We start from the raw sequence: 13,636 nt of genomic DNA on the forward strand, positions 1-13,636 counted from the left end.
ATTAACGTTTTATCTATACATAGGGAAAGGAAAGGGAAGGAGGCCTTCGCAGGGGATCGTTTAGTTGAGACTTCAGGGCTGCGTTATTGCCATGTCTAGATGCAGGTCATTCATCTCATCTGGATACGGCCTGGATCTGGCATGCTGGGGCAAACCTCGGGATAAACAGAGAGAGACTAATATTAGCGTAGACACAGAATACTTGCCTGAAAAATATAAAGTGTGATTAATATTGTTGGTTAATATAATTTTTCCCTGGCTGTGTAACCTAGATTATATCAACAGAAAGATCAATTAAATTTTAGAGATTACATTTTTATTAAATATTATGAAAACCAACATTAGTTCTCTTCAGAATAATGTGTACTAATAAGTTGTAGAGGGTTGAGGTTATTTTAATTTCATATTGTTGCTGTTCTGACTCTGTATGTATGTTTGTTGATCAGGTCATATGGAGATGCTACTCACTGCAGGAAGGCTCTACACAGAGCTGTACAGTGTACATCAGACTACCCTGAGCATGTATGTGATGTCCTGCTCAACTTTGAAAGAGTGGAGGGTGAGTTGAATTCATGCATATATATGCTGCTGTTTATGTGGGTGTCCAGCTTTGAGTGTTTATGTGGGTGTTGTCTCTCACAGGCTCTCTGGAAGACTGGGATGCTGCAGTCCAAAAAACAGAGACCAAACTCAACAGAGTCAATGAGCAAAGAGCAAGAGTAAGTCCTATATAGGATTGGGAACCGAGAATGGTTCTTATCCAGAACCGGTAGTGGTTTTTTTTTTTTTTTTTTTGACAAATACCAGAACAGTAGGGGTGTGACGAGATTTCTCGTCGAGGCGAAAAGTAGTCTCGTGATGTTGCCATGACAGAGTGTTAGGATGATTAGGAAAGAATATGCCACCGCTACGTTTACATTTTGCCTCCACTGTCGTTTTGCTTTGTATTTAAATAAAAAAAAAAAACATTTAATTCAGTTGGATAACGGTCGCCGCCGCTCCATATTTACAGAGTACGTGCGACCGTTTAAAAGTGAAAGTAAACGCGCGCGCGCATTCAAACGTGATTTCAATACCCCGCATTTTGAAAGCGGCTCACTGATGAATACAGATATTTCTCAATATGATTTTCTCTTCTTATTATTTACTAGTACAAACAATAAGGTTTAATTTGTTAACATTAGTTAAGGCACTGTGAACTATCATGAACTAACAATGAATGACTATTTTTATCAACTTACAAAGATTAATAAATACTGTAGCAAATATATTGCTTGTTGTTAGTTGATGTTGGTTTAATACATTAATGTTAATAAATGAGACCTTATTGTAAAGTGTTACCATTTTTATTTATACTGTTTTTATTTCTGTGATCAGATTGTGGAGAGGAGTTCAGTTAGGAGGTCAAAAGCTGTAGAAACTCATAATTCATGTACAGTAAGATCTGAAGAGACTGAAATCATACAGGTGGGAAGTCAGTCAGTTGAGTTAGTGGCAAAACCTTTTACATTACTTGAGTATTGTTGTCTTTTACTGCATATGATAATTCAGTCTCAGAAAGTAGAACTGAAATGACATTCATAACAAAATGATTAGTTAAAACATTTCAAATACACCTGCAGAATATTTTTTCTAGTCATATATTTCGCCATCTTGTCTCGTCTCGTGAACTCAATCTCGAGTCTCGTCTCGTCTCGTGAGATACTGGTCTCGTCACACCCCTACAGAACAGTGTGAAATTCCTGTGAAAGTTTTGGTTCTGAAAACGGTTTTGGTGTGATGTGTGGGCGAAGCATTGGGAGCATATCCTTTAATAGCGATATCTCACATCATGATTATTAATATAGTAATGAATGCACTCAAAAGCCAACTCGCTACTCATATGTTTTGTATCAGATATCTATGCAGAGAGAGAGTATAAGACAGTACAGCTGCACAATTGATCTTTAAAAGATCTTGATTGAAATGCCCACGCAGTCTTATTCCTAAATGACAACAATCCGCCTGTGCCTATTAAACCTTTGACAAAATCACACCGGAACATTTGAATCTGTGTTTGTGCTGCCGCTGACCCAGAGAGAACTGTTATCATGTGTAGGTATGAAACCGCTACACAAACAGTCTTTTCAACCACACAGTATCATTATTTCTGTGTTACACAAATATTAAAACTATCACAGAAGTACTGAGATAAAAGTTTATAGTTCAGATATAAACACTGATGTCTACATTTTGAAAGTAACTTGGCGCTTTAAATAATGACTGTATCGATTACATTGTTATGCCACTTGGTGACGACAAGTGACTTAAAAATGTATTTGTCAAGAGATTTCGTTGCTGATTCATCCAGTAATGAAACAAGTGAAGTCTTTATGAATTATTCATTCAAACCAATTTTAAAAAATATTGTGTTTCTCCTGTCTGGATCTTACATGTGTTTTCAAGCATCCTCTACCCTTCTGAGAGGGCATTTTCCACTTCTGGAGATACAATAAGCCAGGAAAGATCCCGAATTCTCCCAGAGAAAGCAGACATGTTGATTTTCCCTCAGAAAAATTAATTATTTTTGCAAAAATTGCTAAATAATGAGTTGAGTATTGTGCATTTTTTCCTTACTACTATTTTTTTTATTTTTTTTTATTAGTTTAATCATTTTAATGGAATCGGAACCAGAACCGGAATGGGAACATTTCTTACGATTCTAAACCCCAGTCCTATAAATAGCCTTTTTGGGATTTTCTCCATACTTGGCAAACATTTCATTTTCATTTTGCCCTTTTTCCTATAAAAATACCAGAAGTAGTTATTATTTATATTATGTTTGAGGCATCTGGCAGGAAGCTGTAGAAATGTTCTTTTGCTGTGGTTTTTAAGACGTCTGTATGCTGTTTCTGCAGGTGGCTGAAAAAGAGGCTCTCCTAGCCAGACAAGAGGAGGAGAAAGCCGAGCACCGGAGAAAAGCCAAGGCAGATAAAAAAGGCCAAAAGAAGAGCCAGAAAGCAAACAGAACGGGGGATAAACGGAAAGCTGAAGATGAGTGTGAGGACGAATGGGGAGACGATGCAGGTATGAATGGAGAGCTTTTTAAGTATTATAATTCTGTGTAAAAATCTGTTTTCAGAGAAAGTTGAGGTAATTTCCAAACAAAATGCCAATTTGTAGACTTTGACTGTACTGATATATAAAATGTGTGCAGAGCTGCCTTTCAAGAGGCTCAGAGGGGAGGAGGACTTTGGCTGCACGACCACGGAGGAGCTCATGGAGACAGAAAGTGGGCTTTTCGGCCGACGAGCTCCACCACAGCGTAAAACTGAGCCGCCTGGTTTCCGTAAGAACCAGCAGGGAGTGCCAGAACCACAGGATGTGTCAAAGGAGCAGCGCAAAGATGAAAATAGTGTGTTTGTCAGTAACTTGGCCTTTAACCTGGAGGACCCCGAGGGCAAGCTGCGAACATTGTTTGGGGGTTGTGGGACTGTACAGCAGGTGCGGCTCGTGTATACACCAAAAGGTGTGTTTAGAGGCTATTGCTACGTGCAGTTTGAGGACCGTCTGGCTGTACCTGAGGCACTGAAACTAGACAGGCAGGAGGTGGATGGGCGGCCCATGTATGTGTCTCCTTGTGTGGACAAGAATAAGAATCCTGATTTCAAGGTATCCAGAATGTATACTACTACATTTTTGACTTGGTGTTTCCTTGTCATCCCTATGTTCAAGTGAAAAATTATTACATTTCCTTTGGTGAGCGTTATTTGGCATTTTTAAAATGTTAATCATTTTTATCATAATGTTTTCCTGGCAGGTTTTTAAGTACAAAACATCATTGGAGAAGCACAAGATCTTTATCTCGGGCCTGCCGTATACCTGCACTAAAGAGACACTGGAGGACCTCTGTAAAGAACACGGCACAATCAGAGCCATCCGGCTAGTCACCAACCGTTCAGGCAAACCCAAGGTGTGTAGGTCTCTGTCACCAACATAAATACACAAGAACACTGTCCTAGTATTCTTCTAAGCTAATATTACCAGAATGTATTACTTGTATTCCTCTAGTTACATTACATTACACACACACACACACAAAAAAAAACCTTTTTAACAAGAACTCTGTTTTTTTTTTTCTTCTCCATACTAATTTATGTGTGCTCTGTAGGGTTTGGCGTATGTGGAATATGAGAATGAGGCACAGGCCTCAAAGGCTGTGCAGAAGATGGACGGCACCATGTTGGAGAACTTCACACTCTCTGTTGCTATTAGCAACCCCCCGAGCAGGAAGATGGAAGATAAAGCAGCACCTAGTCGAATCCTGGGGGCAGTAATGCAAAGGCAACCTCAGGGAGCGTAAGTACTTGATACGGCAGGTTAGCTTCTCACATGTGTTGGATTACTGCTTGTAGCCAAGACCACATATGTTCACAACATAATTACTAACATTCACAAATAAGATACTTTAAATATAAAACTGCACTAAACTGCTAGTAGGTTGCAGAAAGTCACTGTTTTAATGAGTGAGTGAGTCAGTGATTCATTCAGGAACGAAGCTCAGATTCATTCGTTCTAAACGCGGATTCAGCCAGTTAAACAAAAACATTTCTGTTGCACGGGGGCTGTTCTGCTGTTCATCATTTTGAAATTTTCGTTGGCGAAATAAAGGGAAAAACTATTTTAACAATACTGTGTCTAAAATGTAACTCACATTGTTCATTTAACAATCAGATGAAGGAACATTGCATTTGTGCTGATTTGGAAAAAAACGGCACTCTTGCTCGTGTGATATTGTAAAACAACTACATCTTATAATATATATCATATTAATGACAAAAAGTCGTCGGGGCAAAACATACCTATGTATCTTGAATTTTGAGAGCATATAACTGCATGTATAACTACATCACGCTGAATAAGACGAGTAAAGAAAACGCGGTAGGATACTTATTAATAGAATCACGCTTTATTTAAATATATGAACACAGAAAATCACTTTTAACAGGTTAATATAACATTTCCGATTCCATGACTAGTAAAATAATCACAACTTACTCTGTAAAATGGCGTAATCCACAGGGTGATAGACACAGAGGTGGGTAAAAAGGTTGGTGGTGTTGCCACCCTTTGCACTGACTGTAGCTAGGCAAATCCTGCGGATTGGGCTGTCTAAGGAGGCGAAAAACGTCCATACTGTCGAGCTCACTTTTTTCAGGTGTGGACAGAGCCTCTCACTCTCCCGCTCGGAATAGCTGCGCGTGCTGCGTCTTGTTTGACAGGTGTCAGTGTTAAGGTTCAATACTGCCACCTGAGAGCTCAACCAGGTACTGCCACTGGAGTATTTACATGTCATGATATCATAAGCGTCCTATTAATTTTAAATATTGTGGTTATCGTCAATACCGGTATATCGTCACACCCTAAATTAACACGATATCGATATTTCATGCTTTGAATATCACGGTTATCGTCAATACCGGTATATTGCGACACCCCTAATTACAAGTAACTAACCCTAAACCTAACTAACTCTAGAGTAAGTACATGTAAATAATTAATTAATATTACTCAGTACTTATTTTATTAAGTACAATGTAACTCCATAAACATTATTGTTTCTTTTCAGGAGGGGAAAAGGACGCACTCAGATCTCTCTGCTGCCACGCTCTCTGTACCGACAGAGTGCTCCAGATGCCAAAGCGGAGAACGGGACCATTTCTGCACCACATGCCACAGTGACAGATGGAGTGCATGGAGGACCTGGAACCGCAAGCCTGGACATGCAAACCAAGTCCCTGTCCAATGAGGACTTTGCCAGGATGCTCCTCAAAAAGTGAAATTGTATGCCGATAACACAAGAAGAATACCTGCCTTCTGACAGAAAGCCATGCTGTGTCCTTACGAAGTCCGGCGGAGAAACAGCGTTTTAGTTTAGCCTACTTTCTGTAAATACGTGACCACCCCAGATATATAGTAAAACTATTTTAACACCTCATCCATGGAGATGTGAGCTATATTGTTTTCTTTCAATTCTTAGTAATAAAGAAAGGGATTTTGGGGGGCAGATTTCAGATTTTGTCAGCAAGTATTTTTTTAACAGGATGTTAAAACAGATGTGAACCATTGTTTTAAAAGGTATATGCAAGAACATTTAATATGAAGATACATGATGTATCATAAGTTTCAACGCAGCTTCATTTCTCAATAGGTCCCTTTGGGGCAGTTGATCTGTAGATGCGTCCTGCACCTCTGCCTTGTCAAAGGCATACAAAAACAAAAAATAAAGAACAAAACCTTTATTTTACATTTTATCTGAACTGCATGTTGTATAAATAATTTATTTGCAGTACCACAACCATCTGAAACTCAACCAATTTGCATGTGTAGATTTACAACTAACTTCTGTAATGTCTTCATAAAAGCTCTAAATGAAGACTAAATGGGATAATAGATGATCTTGTCAGCAAATAAAATGCAGCACCTTGCCAACAACACATTTGTGACTAAGAGGTTCAACTTTGGTGTTTATTAGACTGCAGCGCTTGAATTAAAAGCTGTGCACTGTCCTGTCCTGGAGATTAGTAGATTCTATTTGCAGAGTTTTATCACGCATTTTTGTATTTTCTCCGAGCGCTGCCCTTAGAATCTTGTTTAACCGCTGACACAGCTTGTAAACCTGCCTTACCTTGTGTACTCAAAAATGGTCTGAAGGTTAAAGCTTGCGCTCCACAGCCAGATTCAGTTCAAAATTCTGTCTAGAACCTTAGATTTCACATATTCTAAGGACTGGCTGAGGAGCGAGATAGTTTTAGAACCTATTTGGACCTTTCCAGAAGTTGAATCTATGCAGCTGTATATCGCTAGAACCTTCCACTATGAGTTCACCTGATTGTGAACCCATCATATACTGTATTGTACATATACACAGCATATATCATCTAAAATGTCCTGGATATTAGTATTATTTACTGGTTTTGATGGCTATGATGGTATTTCATCCACTAATAAACGTTGAGCTGACTTTTTTTTTTAACTGCAGTGTTCTACACTAGACAGTTCCCTCCTGCATTGTTCTTTTGATTGTGTTTGATTCTTGTTCACACCCCTCAATAGTTGGCCAGTTTTGTAAAACATTTGTATATTTTGAACAAAGTAAAAAAAAAAAAAAAAAGTAGCTCTATATATTTGCGTTTGATCACCACAGTGGCCTACAGTAGTGATTGAGGAAAAAAAAAGTGCTGTTGCAATGTCTTGTTCAACATTAAAAATAATGAAATCATGGTATAGATGTGGTAAACTGTGCACTTTCTTGATTTGGTTAACTCTATCAATTATTTGATTATAGATCGGTCATTTTTATTTACCACGTCAGTGTCCTCTTTAGGCACTCATAATAATTTCTAATAATGTTCCTGTTGTAGTTCTTGTGTTGGTCATGTTAGTCATATGGTTTTATTTTTCCTCTTTGTTTTAAGGCCTAAATTGTTTAATGAAGCAATTAAATGTATGTGGTTGTCAAACATATGACTTGTGTGATATTTGTGTGCACACTGGTTTTTATCTTTGTTTAAAGGTCATATTTCACAGCAATTAAGACATAAATCCACTAAACACTAGAAGGAAATGAGAAGTTGCACAATAATTTATTACACACAATAATAAAATAGCTTTTTAGTAGTAAAATAAATTAAAGCTATGTTTAAATAGATCAAACTAAAGTGCTTAAAAATAGTGGCAAACCCAAAATGAAAAGATGTTGATCAAAAATAAAATAAATAAAAGTCCCTAACATTCTTAATAAAACATTTCAACAATATTCCTGTAATCAATAATCTTCCTAAATACCATTTTGAGCAGCTGTAGGCAATAAGAAAACGTGTGCATTGTACATCACTGAATAATCATTTTCAAATCGCAAAAGAAGAAAATGTACTTCAGTTACATTTCAAAATGAATGACCTTTGAAAATATACCTTAAAAGAAACTCATTATATAAAACAAAATCAGGGATTATGCTCTAGGCAATGGCAAAGGTTAACTATTACTTAATAGTTCAGAGTTTGACGGACATTAATTTTTGAGCATGACATTTCTTTACTGTAGCCTGCCAGCAAGGCTTATGCAAAGACAGAAATGTGTCCAACAAGCTGTAGAGTTCACAATAAATGTACTTCAGCTGGTGAAGCGTCTGAAAATCATAACTAAAAATTAAATGGAACTGCAATCTTTCAGCATTTCACAGACCTGTTCTTTTTCCAAGCAAACTTAGCTTAAGCTTGGATTTTGAGACAGGAAAAATTTCAAATTATACAGATAAACACCACACATGTATCATTATGAATATTGCTCCCATACAGACAGCAGAGTTCATGTATGCTACATTATCATTAACTCACAATCAGAAGGATTTACTTGTTAAAAGATCTGAGGATATGATCCAATACTGTTCATTCAGTGGAAAAGAAACGCTTTTCTTTCATTTCAAATTTAAAACTGACAACAAAGTTGTAAGGGTAAAATATGAACATTTCAAACAGTCAAAAAACAAACAGAATTTCTAACAAATACAGCTACACATTAAATGCACCAAAAAAAATTAAAATAAAATAACACCTTAAAATGGATTGACAACTTGTCCATTGTGGTCGCATGAGTCTAGCACTATAAGGTTGGACAGTGATTTATTTCAGAGACTGATATGGACTATATGGCACTTTAATTTACATGCATGTGCAATATTTTTCCATCTACCAACATACATCTTTCAGCTATGCGCAGGTATAGTGTGTTTACAGTCAGGGCAGGCGTGATTACTAGACCCGGGCAGCCCAACTGCATGCTCGGCCGTGGCTATCAGTAGCGTATCAAGTGTAATTTCTGTGCATTTTGCAATAAATCGAATAAAGGGTCTAACGTCGCCCTCGTTGGCTGTATCCAGGGCGGTGTAATACTCTGCCCTCTGCTCTTTCCGAATGGTGATCGGTGGATAACTAGCTTGCATTAAGATTAAATTCATGAGCAGTCGGGACGTCCGTCCGTTCCCGTCCACAAACGGATGCACGTAAACCAGTTTATAGTGCGCGAGAGCTGCGAACTCCACCGGGTGTAGATGCAGCGCTTCCTCAGAGTTCAACCACTGCACCAGCTCCTGCATGTGCCTGTCTAAGTCCTGCGGGTGCGGTGGGATGTGATGTCCCACGAACACCTGGCTAGCACGGAATCGCCCGGCTTCGACGGGATCGGCGTAGCCTAGAACCCGCCGGTGTATCTCTAGGATGTCATTTACAGTGATCGCTCCAGCACGGGACAGCAGGGTGGTGTTGATGTACTTCATGGCTACATCCACGCCAATGGCCTCGTTCTGTTCTTGAAGACTCTTACCTGGTACAGCATATCTGGTCTCAATAATGTGGCGAATCTCCGACAGAGTGAGCGTGTTGCCTTCGATAGCAACGGTGTGGTAAATATGATGGTAGTAGGTCTCCTCCATGACCCGACGCAAGGCAGAGTTGCCCTTGGGGATGGACATGAGACGTCGCACCTTTCCATCGATGATTCCAAAGTGCCGTTGATCTATTTCCTCTACTAATGGGAGTGTGCGATCCCTGCTCACCAGAGCCTTCTCGTTACAAGGCGAGATGGCGAGGGCCTTGGTGTAGAGGTGGTCAGCTTGGACGACGTCTTTTTCCTCCTCCAGAATGGTTCCCAGTTCAGTGAGCGCCTCCACAAACTCAGGGTTCATGTTGAGCGCGTGGACGAGCAGCTTGTGAGCTTTCTCTCTCTTTCCAGTTTTCTTCATCTCCAAAGCCTGCTGGAGAGCCGCCTTTGCCTCCAACTGAGTCTCTGTAAACAAACAGATGGTCAGCGTTATACAGCATGACATTTCAACTGAGAGATGCATAATCAATAGTCACTATCACTCGAAAGTTTCATTTTCAAATTTGTATCATTTTTATCTGAATTTTTGACACAGTAAATTGCTTTTAAACTTGCAATGAGCTTCCAATGAGTTTTAGTGTCTGTCAAGCATTCAAAAGCTAGATGAGACAAAAGCATATTAGAATAAAAACTGTCAAAAGAAATGCAGTTCACAAACCTTTTTACTTGCGTTACTGAACATATTTGAACATCTAAGGAACAGGAAATTCAACAGGATTCAAAAAATTCAAATGGGAAATTCTAAATTCAAATTCAGAAGGAGTGAATTGACTGAATCATGAAACAATGGGCATTACCAGAACAGTGTTGTTATTAACTAAAACTAAAAACTATTAAAAATGTTAGAAATCTTGGTTTAAATTAATGTACAGAAATTACTAAAACTAAAAATGAAAATAAATTAAAGACCCCATTAATGTTGTTTTTATGACTATGTGGTGTTTTTAATATATGTTTTAAGATGTGCAAATTCCACCATTGCGGAGTATTTTCTCCTTAAAGGGTTAGTTCACCCAAAAATGAAAACCCTCATGTTGTTCCAAACAAATGAAGATCTTTTTTGATGAAATCTGAGAGCTTTCTGTCCCTTCATAGACTGCCTTCACAACTGGAACTTTGACGAGAACATACAAAGAAGCTCAACCGAACCTGAATGACGCACAAGAACGAACCTCTTCCGGAAGCTCAAATGTGCTGCGTAACCAATGAGGTTCATTCTCGTGTGTTCTGCAGCACGTTTGAGCTTCCAGAAGAGACTTGTTCTTGTGCATCATTCAGGTTTGGTTGAGCTTCTTTGTATGTTCGCTGATCAATGTTTATATGTGTGTGTCTAAATTAAACCTGAATCATAAAGAGTGATCAAGTCTCTTCAGAAAATTTGGACTAAACCACTCAATTCATATGGAATAATTTTTCAAATCTTTTTATGAACTTTTTAAAGTCTCAAATTTATAGTTGTGAAGGCTGTCTAAGGAGGGACAGAATGTCGTCAGATTTCATCAAAAAGATCTTAATGTGTTCTGAAGATGAACGAAAGTCTTACAGGTGTGGAAGGACATGAGGGTGAGTAATTAATGACAGAAATTTCATTTTTGGGTGAACTAACCCTTTAACCCTAAAAAGGCCAAGACCATAGAGAGAAATCAGAAAATTAATTTATTGCTATTTTCAATCTTCTTCAGACACAAATAATACAATTTCATGATTTTTTTTTTTTTGGAAAACTTTTATTTTTGATTTTAATGTTTGTATCCTCCAGGATATGTCGCCCCTTTAGGAGTATAAATTCACTGAAAAAAGAATGCAACAAGGCAATGCATGTTACAACATGTTAGCCAAATGTTTTAAAACATTCTTTATAAAATATTGTTCAACAATAAATATATTGCCTATTTATGAACATATTAGCATACAGTATAATATTTAATATGCAATTTATAGGGCATATAAATTATCAATAGGACCAAAACTTTTTCTGAAAAACTTACACAATCTACTTCATGCCTTCTGTCCTCTGATTGATAGTACTTTTTTTAAATAAAGAAGTCTTTTATACTCATATCTTTAATGATTTTTATAAAGCCAATGTAAGATAAACATTTACTGAACTGAAGCAACTTGGGTTTACTTGATTATTCATGCCATTATACCATTTTTTTATGTCAAAATATACATTTCTTTTTACTTTTTTTTCATGTTAATATAAATGTCAAATATATGACACAACAGGCTTTTGGGAAACAATTATTTGTCCATCCCTCAATTAAGAAACATCCCTCAAAGTTTGCATGTATTTTTTGTTGAATGTGATAAAACAAGTATGAACTATCAATTTTTAATTTTGAATAACATAAATAATTCATCAATAAATTATGCATAATAAGTCCAGGTACATGCACTAAGAACGTAAATAAAGTCCATTTTGACTCATGTTTTATGACATTCAGCCACTCAATAAAAAGTCAATAGCATCTTCAACTGTACCTTTACTGGGCTTGACTTTTTGTGGCAGGAGGTCTAGCGCTGTGAAGGGGACCGTCAGGCTAGTTGTGTGCACCACAGGCCGCTGGACGCCCCCCCACAGCTGGCAGCGCAAAAGAGCAAGACCCTTCAGCGTGGCACAGCATTGCTCCTCTATGCCTGCTAAAGGCAGCAACAGAACCAATACAGATCCCAGGATGGCAAACAGAGCGGGTCCCCATCCCCAGAGCAGAGGACTGCTGCTGGCATGACGTAGTACTGTTAGAGCTGCCATTAATCATGGAATCCAGATTTCTCAGGCCACAAGTCCAACATTCTAGGAGGAAGAGGGTTAAGACATAAAATGTTAAATCAAGATAACTGTAATTTTTCTCCTTATAGTCTAATGTAAGTCAGGTGGGTCTTGGGATTCTGACAGTTTGTGAAATAGTCTGAATGTTCCTTCTTATGTCCAGTGATTTGTAACCAAATTTACAATGCTTTCTCATGTTCTTTGGCAGTCTGATGATCAGAGTAAAATGTACTCATGATCAATGTACTCTAACCAGCATTTGAAATGTATAACTTACCTGTCTTTTATGCTGTTTTAACACACTGACATTGTATTTATTTAATAACACAATAGGTAAATACTTGTAATACTGTACAAGATATTTCCACATTTGATACCTAAAAGATCCCCCGATGTTAGATACATTAAAATGAACAGTCCATGACAACGGCAGTGATTACAACATTCATACATTTCTTCAAAAAGACTTTCACCAAACCCTAAAACCCTAAGCTAGTTATGTCCTTTATAAAATGTAAAACAAGACGCAAATGTTCAAACATACCTTATTAGTTATAGACGTGTTATTCTCAATATAAATCATGGATATGATAAGAAATATTTGTCCTGCTGTTAGCAACGTCAACTTCCGCGGAACGAGTATGGCCTACTTGTAAGGTTAAAGCTGATAGGTTGATTTTACTTAGTACGTGCTCAGTGATTGGTCAGATATATGCCACACACCCACTTGCAGCAACACATTTTTCACATCGTGAAACTATTTGATTGGACAAGACGGATCTGTTGGTACGTAATGCTGTTTACTGTTAAAGTTATCGAACGCTACTGCCTATTGGACGAGCCGTGGAGCCGCCATCTTGGACCGGTCGCCAGCTCCACTCAGTGTAACTTGTTTGACAGGTGCAATGAGCTGTCAGCGCATTTAATTAATCATATCTCACTGAATACCTAACTGATTTTGACGCGGGGGTTTTTTTGCTGCAAAGGTCATTCATGTAGCTATGATACAGGACACATTGTTCAGTGTATTTTAATATTCATAGTAGGCTTAACAGTTATATAATATTCTGATATGAGATATAAAGTGACCAGACGTCCAAAATCAAAATATGTGATGTAGGATATAAGGTAATTTATAAATCACACACTATAAATATGATAAAGAAGCAGAAACAGAAAGTTGCAGTAAAATAAGATATCTCAGTAATACTAGCAGAAGTGGGAGGGGTAACTCGATTTGCGCTTTGCCGTTATGTGTGTATACATTGATTGCTTCCTGATATCACGTGCACAAACACAAATAACAGTTATTATGTCCGGTCGAACAATGTAGGCTATGTATTAAATTCAGATTGGATTGTGTTGGTAATAGGAACTTAACGTCACCTAACGCTAAAAGTAAGTTTCGTGCATTGAGCGCATAACAAGTGCTTTCGAACTTTT

The 13,636-nt window shown here is 37.9% G+C and overlaps 2 protein-coding genes across 2 annotated transcripts in view; one reads left to right on the forward strand and one right to left on the reverse strand.

The window, feature by feature from the left end:
- sart3 (spliceosome associated factor 3, U4/U6 recycling protein) overlaps positions 1-7,502 on the forward strand; it is a 39,503-nt gene extending 32,001 nt beyond the window's left edge. The window contains exons 13-19 of the mRNA XM_048187077.1: positions 447-559; positions 643-719; positions 2,898-3,066; positions 3,197-3,651; positions 3,800-3,952; positions 4,151-4,338; positions 5,609-7,502. Coding sequence (XP_048043034.1) covers positions 447-559; positions 643-719; positions 2,898-3,066; positions 3,197-3,651; positions 3,800-3,952; positions 4,151-4,338; positions 5,609-5,819 — 1,366 coding nt within the window. The 3' untranslated portion in view covers positions 5,820-7,502. The remainder of the gene's footprint in view (positions 1-446; positions 560-642; positions 720-2,897; positions 3,067-3,196; positions 3,652-3,799; positions 3,953-4,150; positions 4,339-5,608) is intronic.
- Positions 7,503-7,603: 101 nt separating this feature from the next.
- On the reverse strand, positions 7,604-12,893 carry ficd (FIC domain protein adenylyltransferase). The gene is made up of 3 exons (XM_048187078.1): positions 12,738-12,893; positions 11,905-12,217; positions 7,604-9,825 (listed from the first exon to the last, which is right to left on the reverse strand). The coding sequence occupies exons 2-3, from the start codon at positions 12,173-12,175 to the stop codon at positions 8,747-8,749; spliced, it is 1,350 nt and encodes a 449-aa protein (XP_048043035.1). The 5' UTR covers positions 12,176-12,217; positions 12,738-12,893; the 3' UTR covers positions 7,604-8,746.
- Between the last annotated feature and the right edge of the window lie 743 nt (positions 12,894-13,636).

The sequence above is a fragment of the Megalobrama amblycephala genome, linkage group LG4 (assembly GCF_018812025.1).
Source record: "Megalobrama amblycephala isolate DHTTF-2021 linkage group LG4, ASM1881202v1, whole genome shotgun sequence".
Classification (NCBI taxonomy): domain Eukaryota; kingdom Metazoa; phylum Chordata; class Actinopteri; order Cypriniformes; family Xenocyprididae; genus Megalobrama; species Megalobrama amblycephala.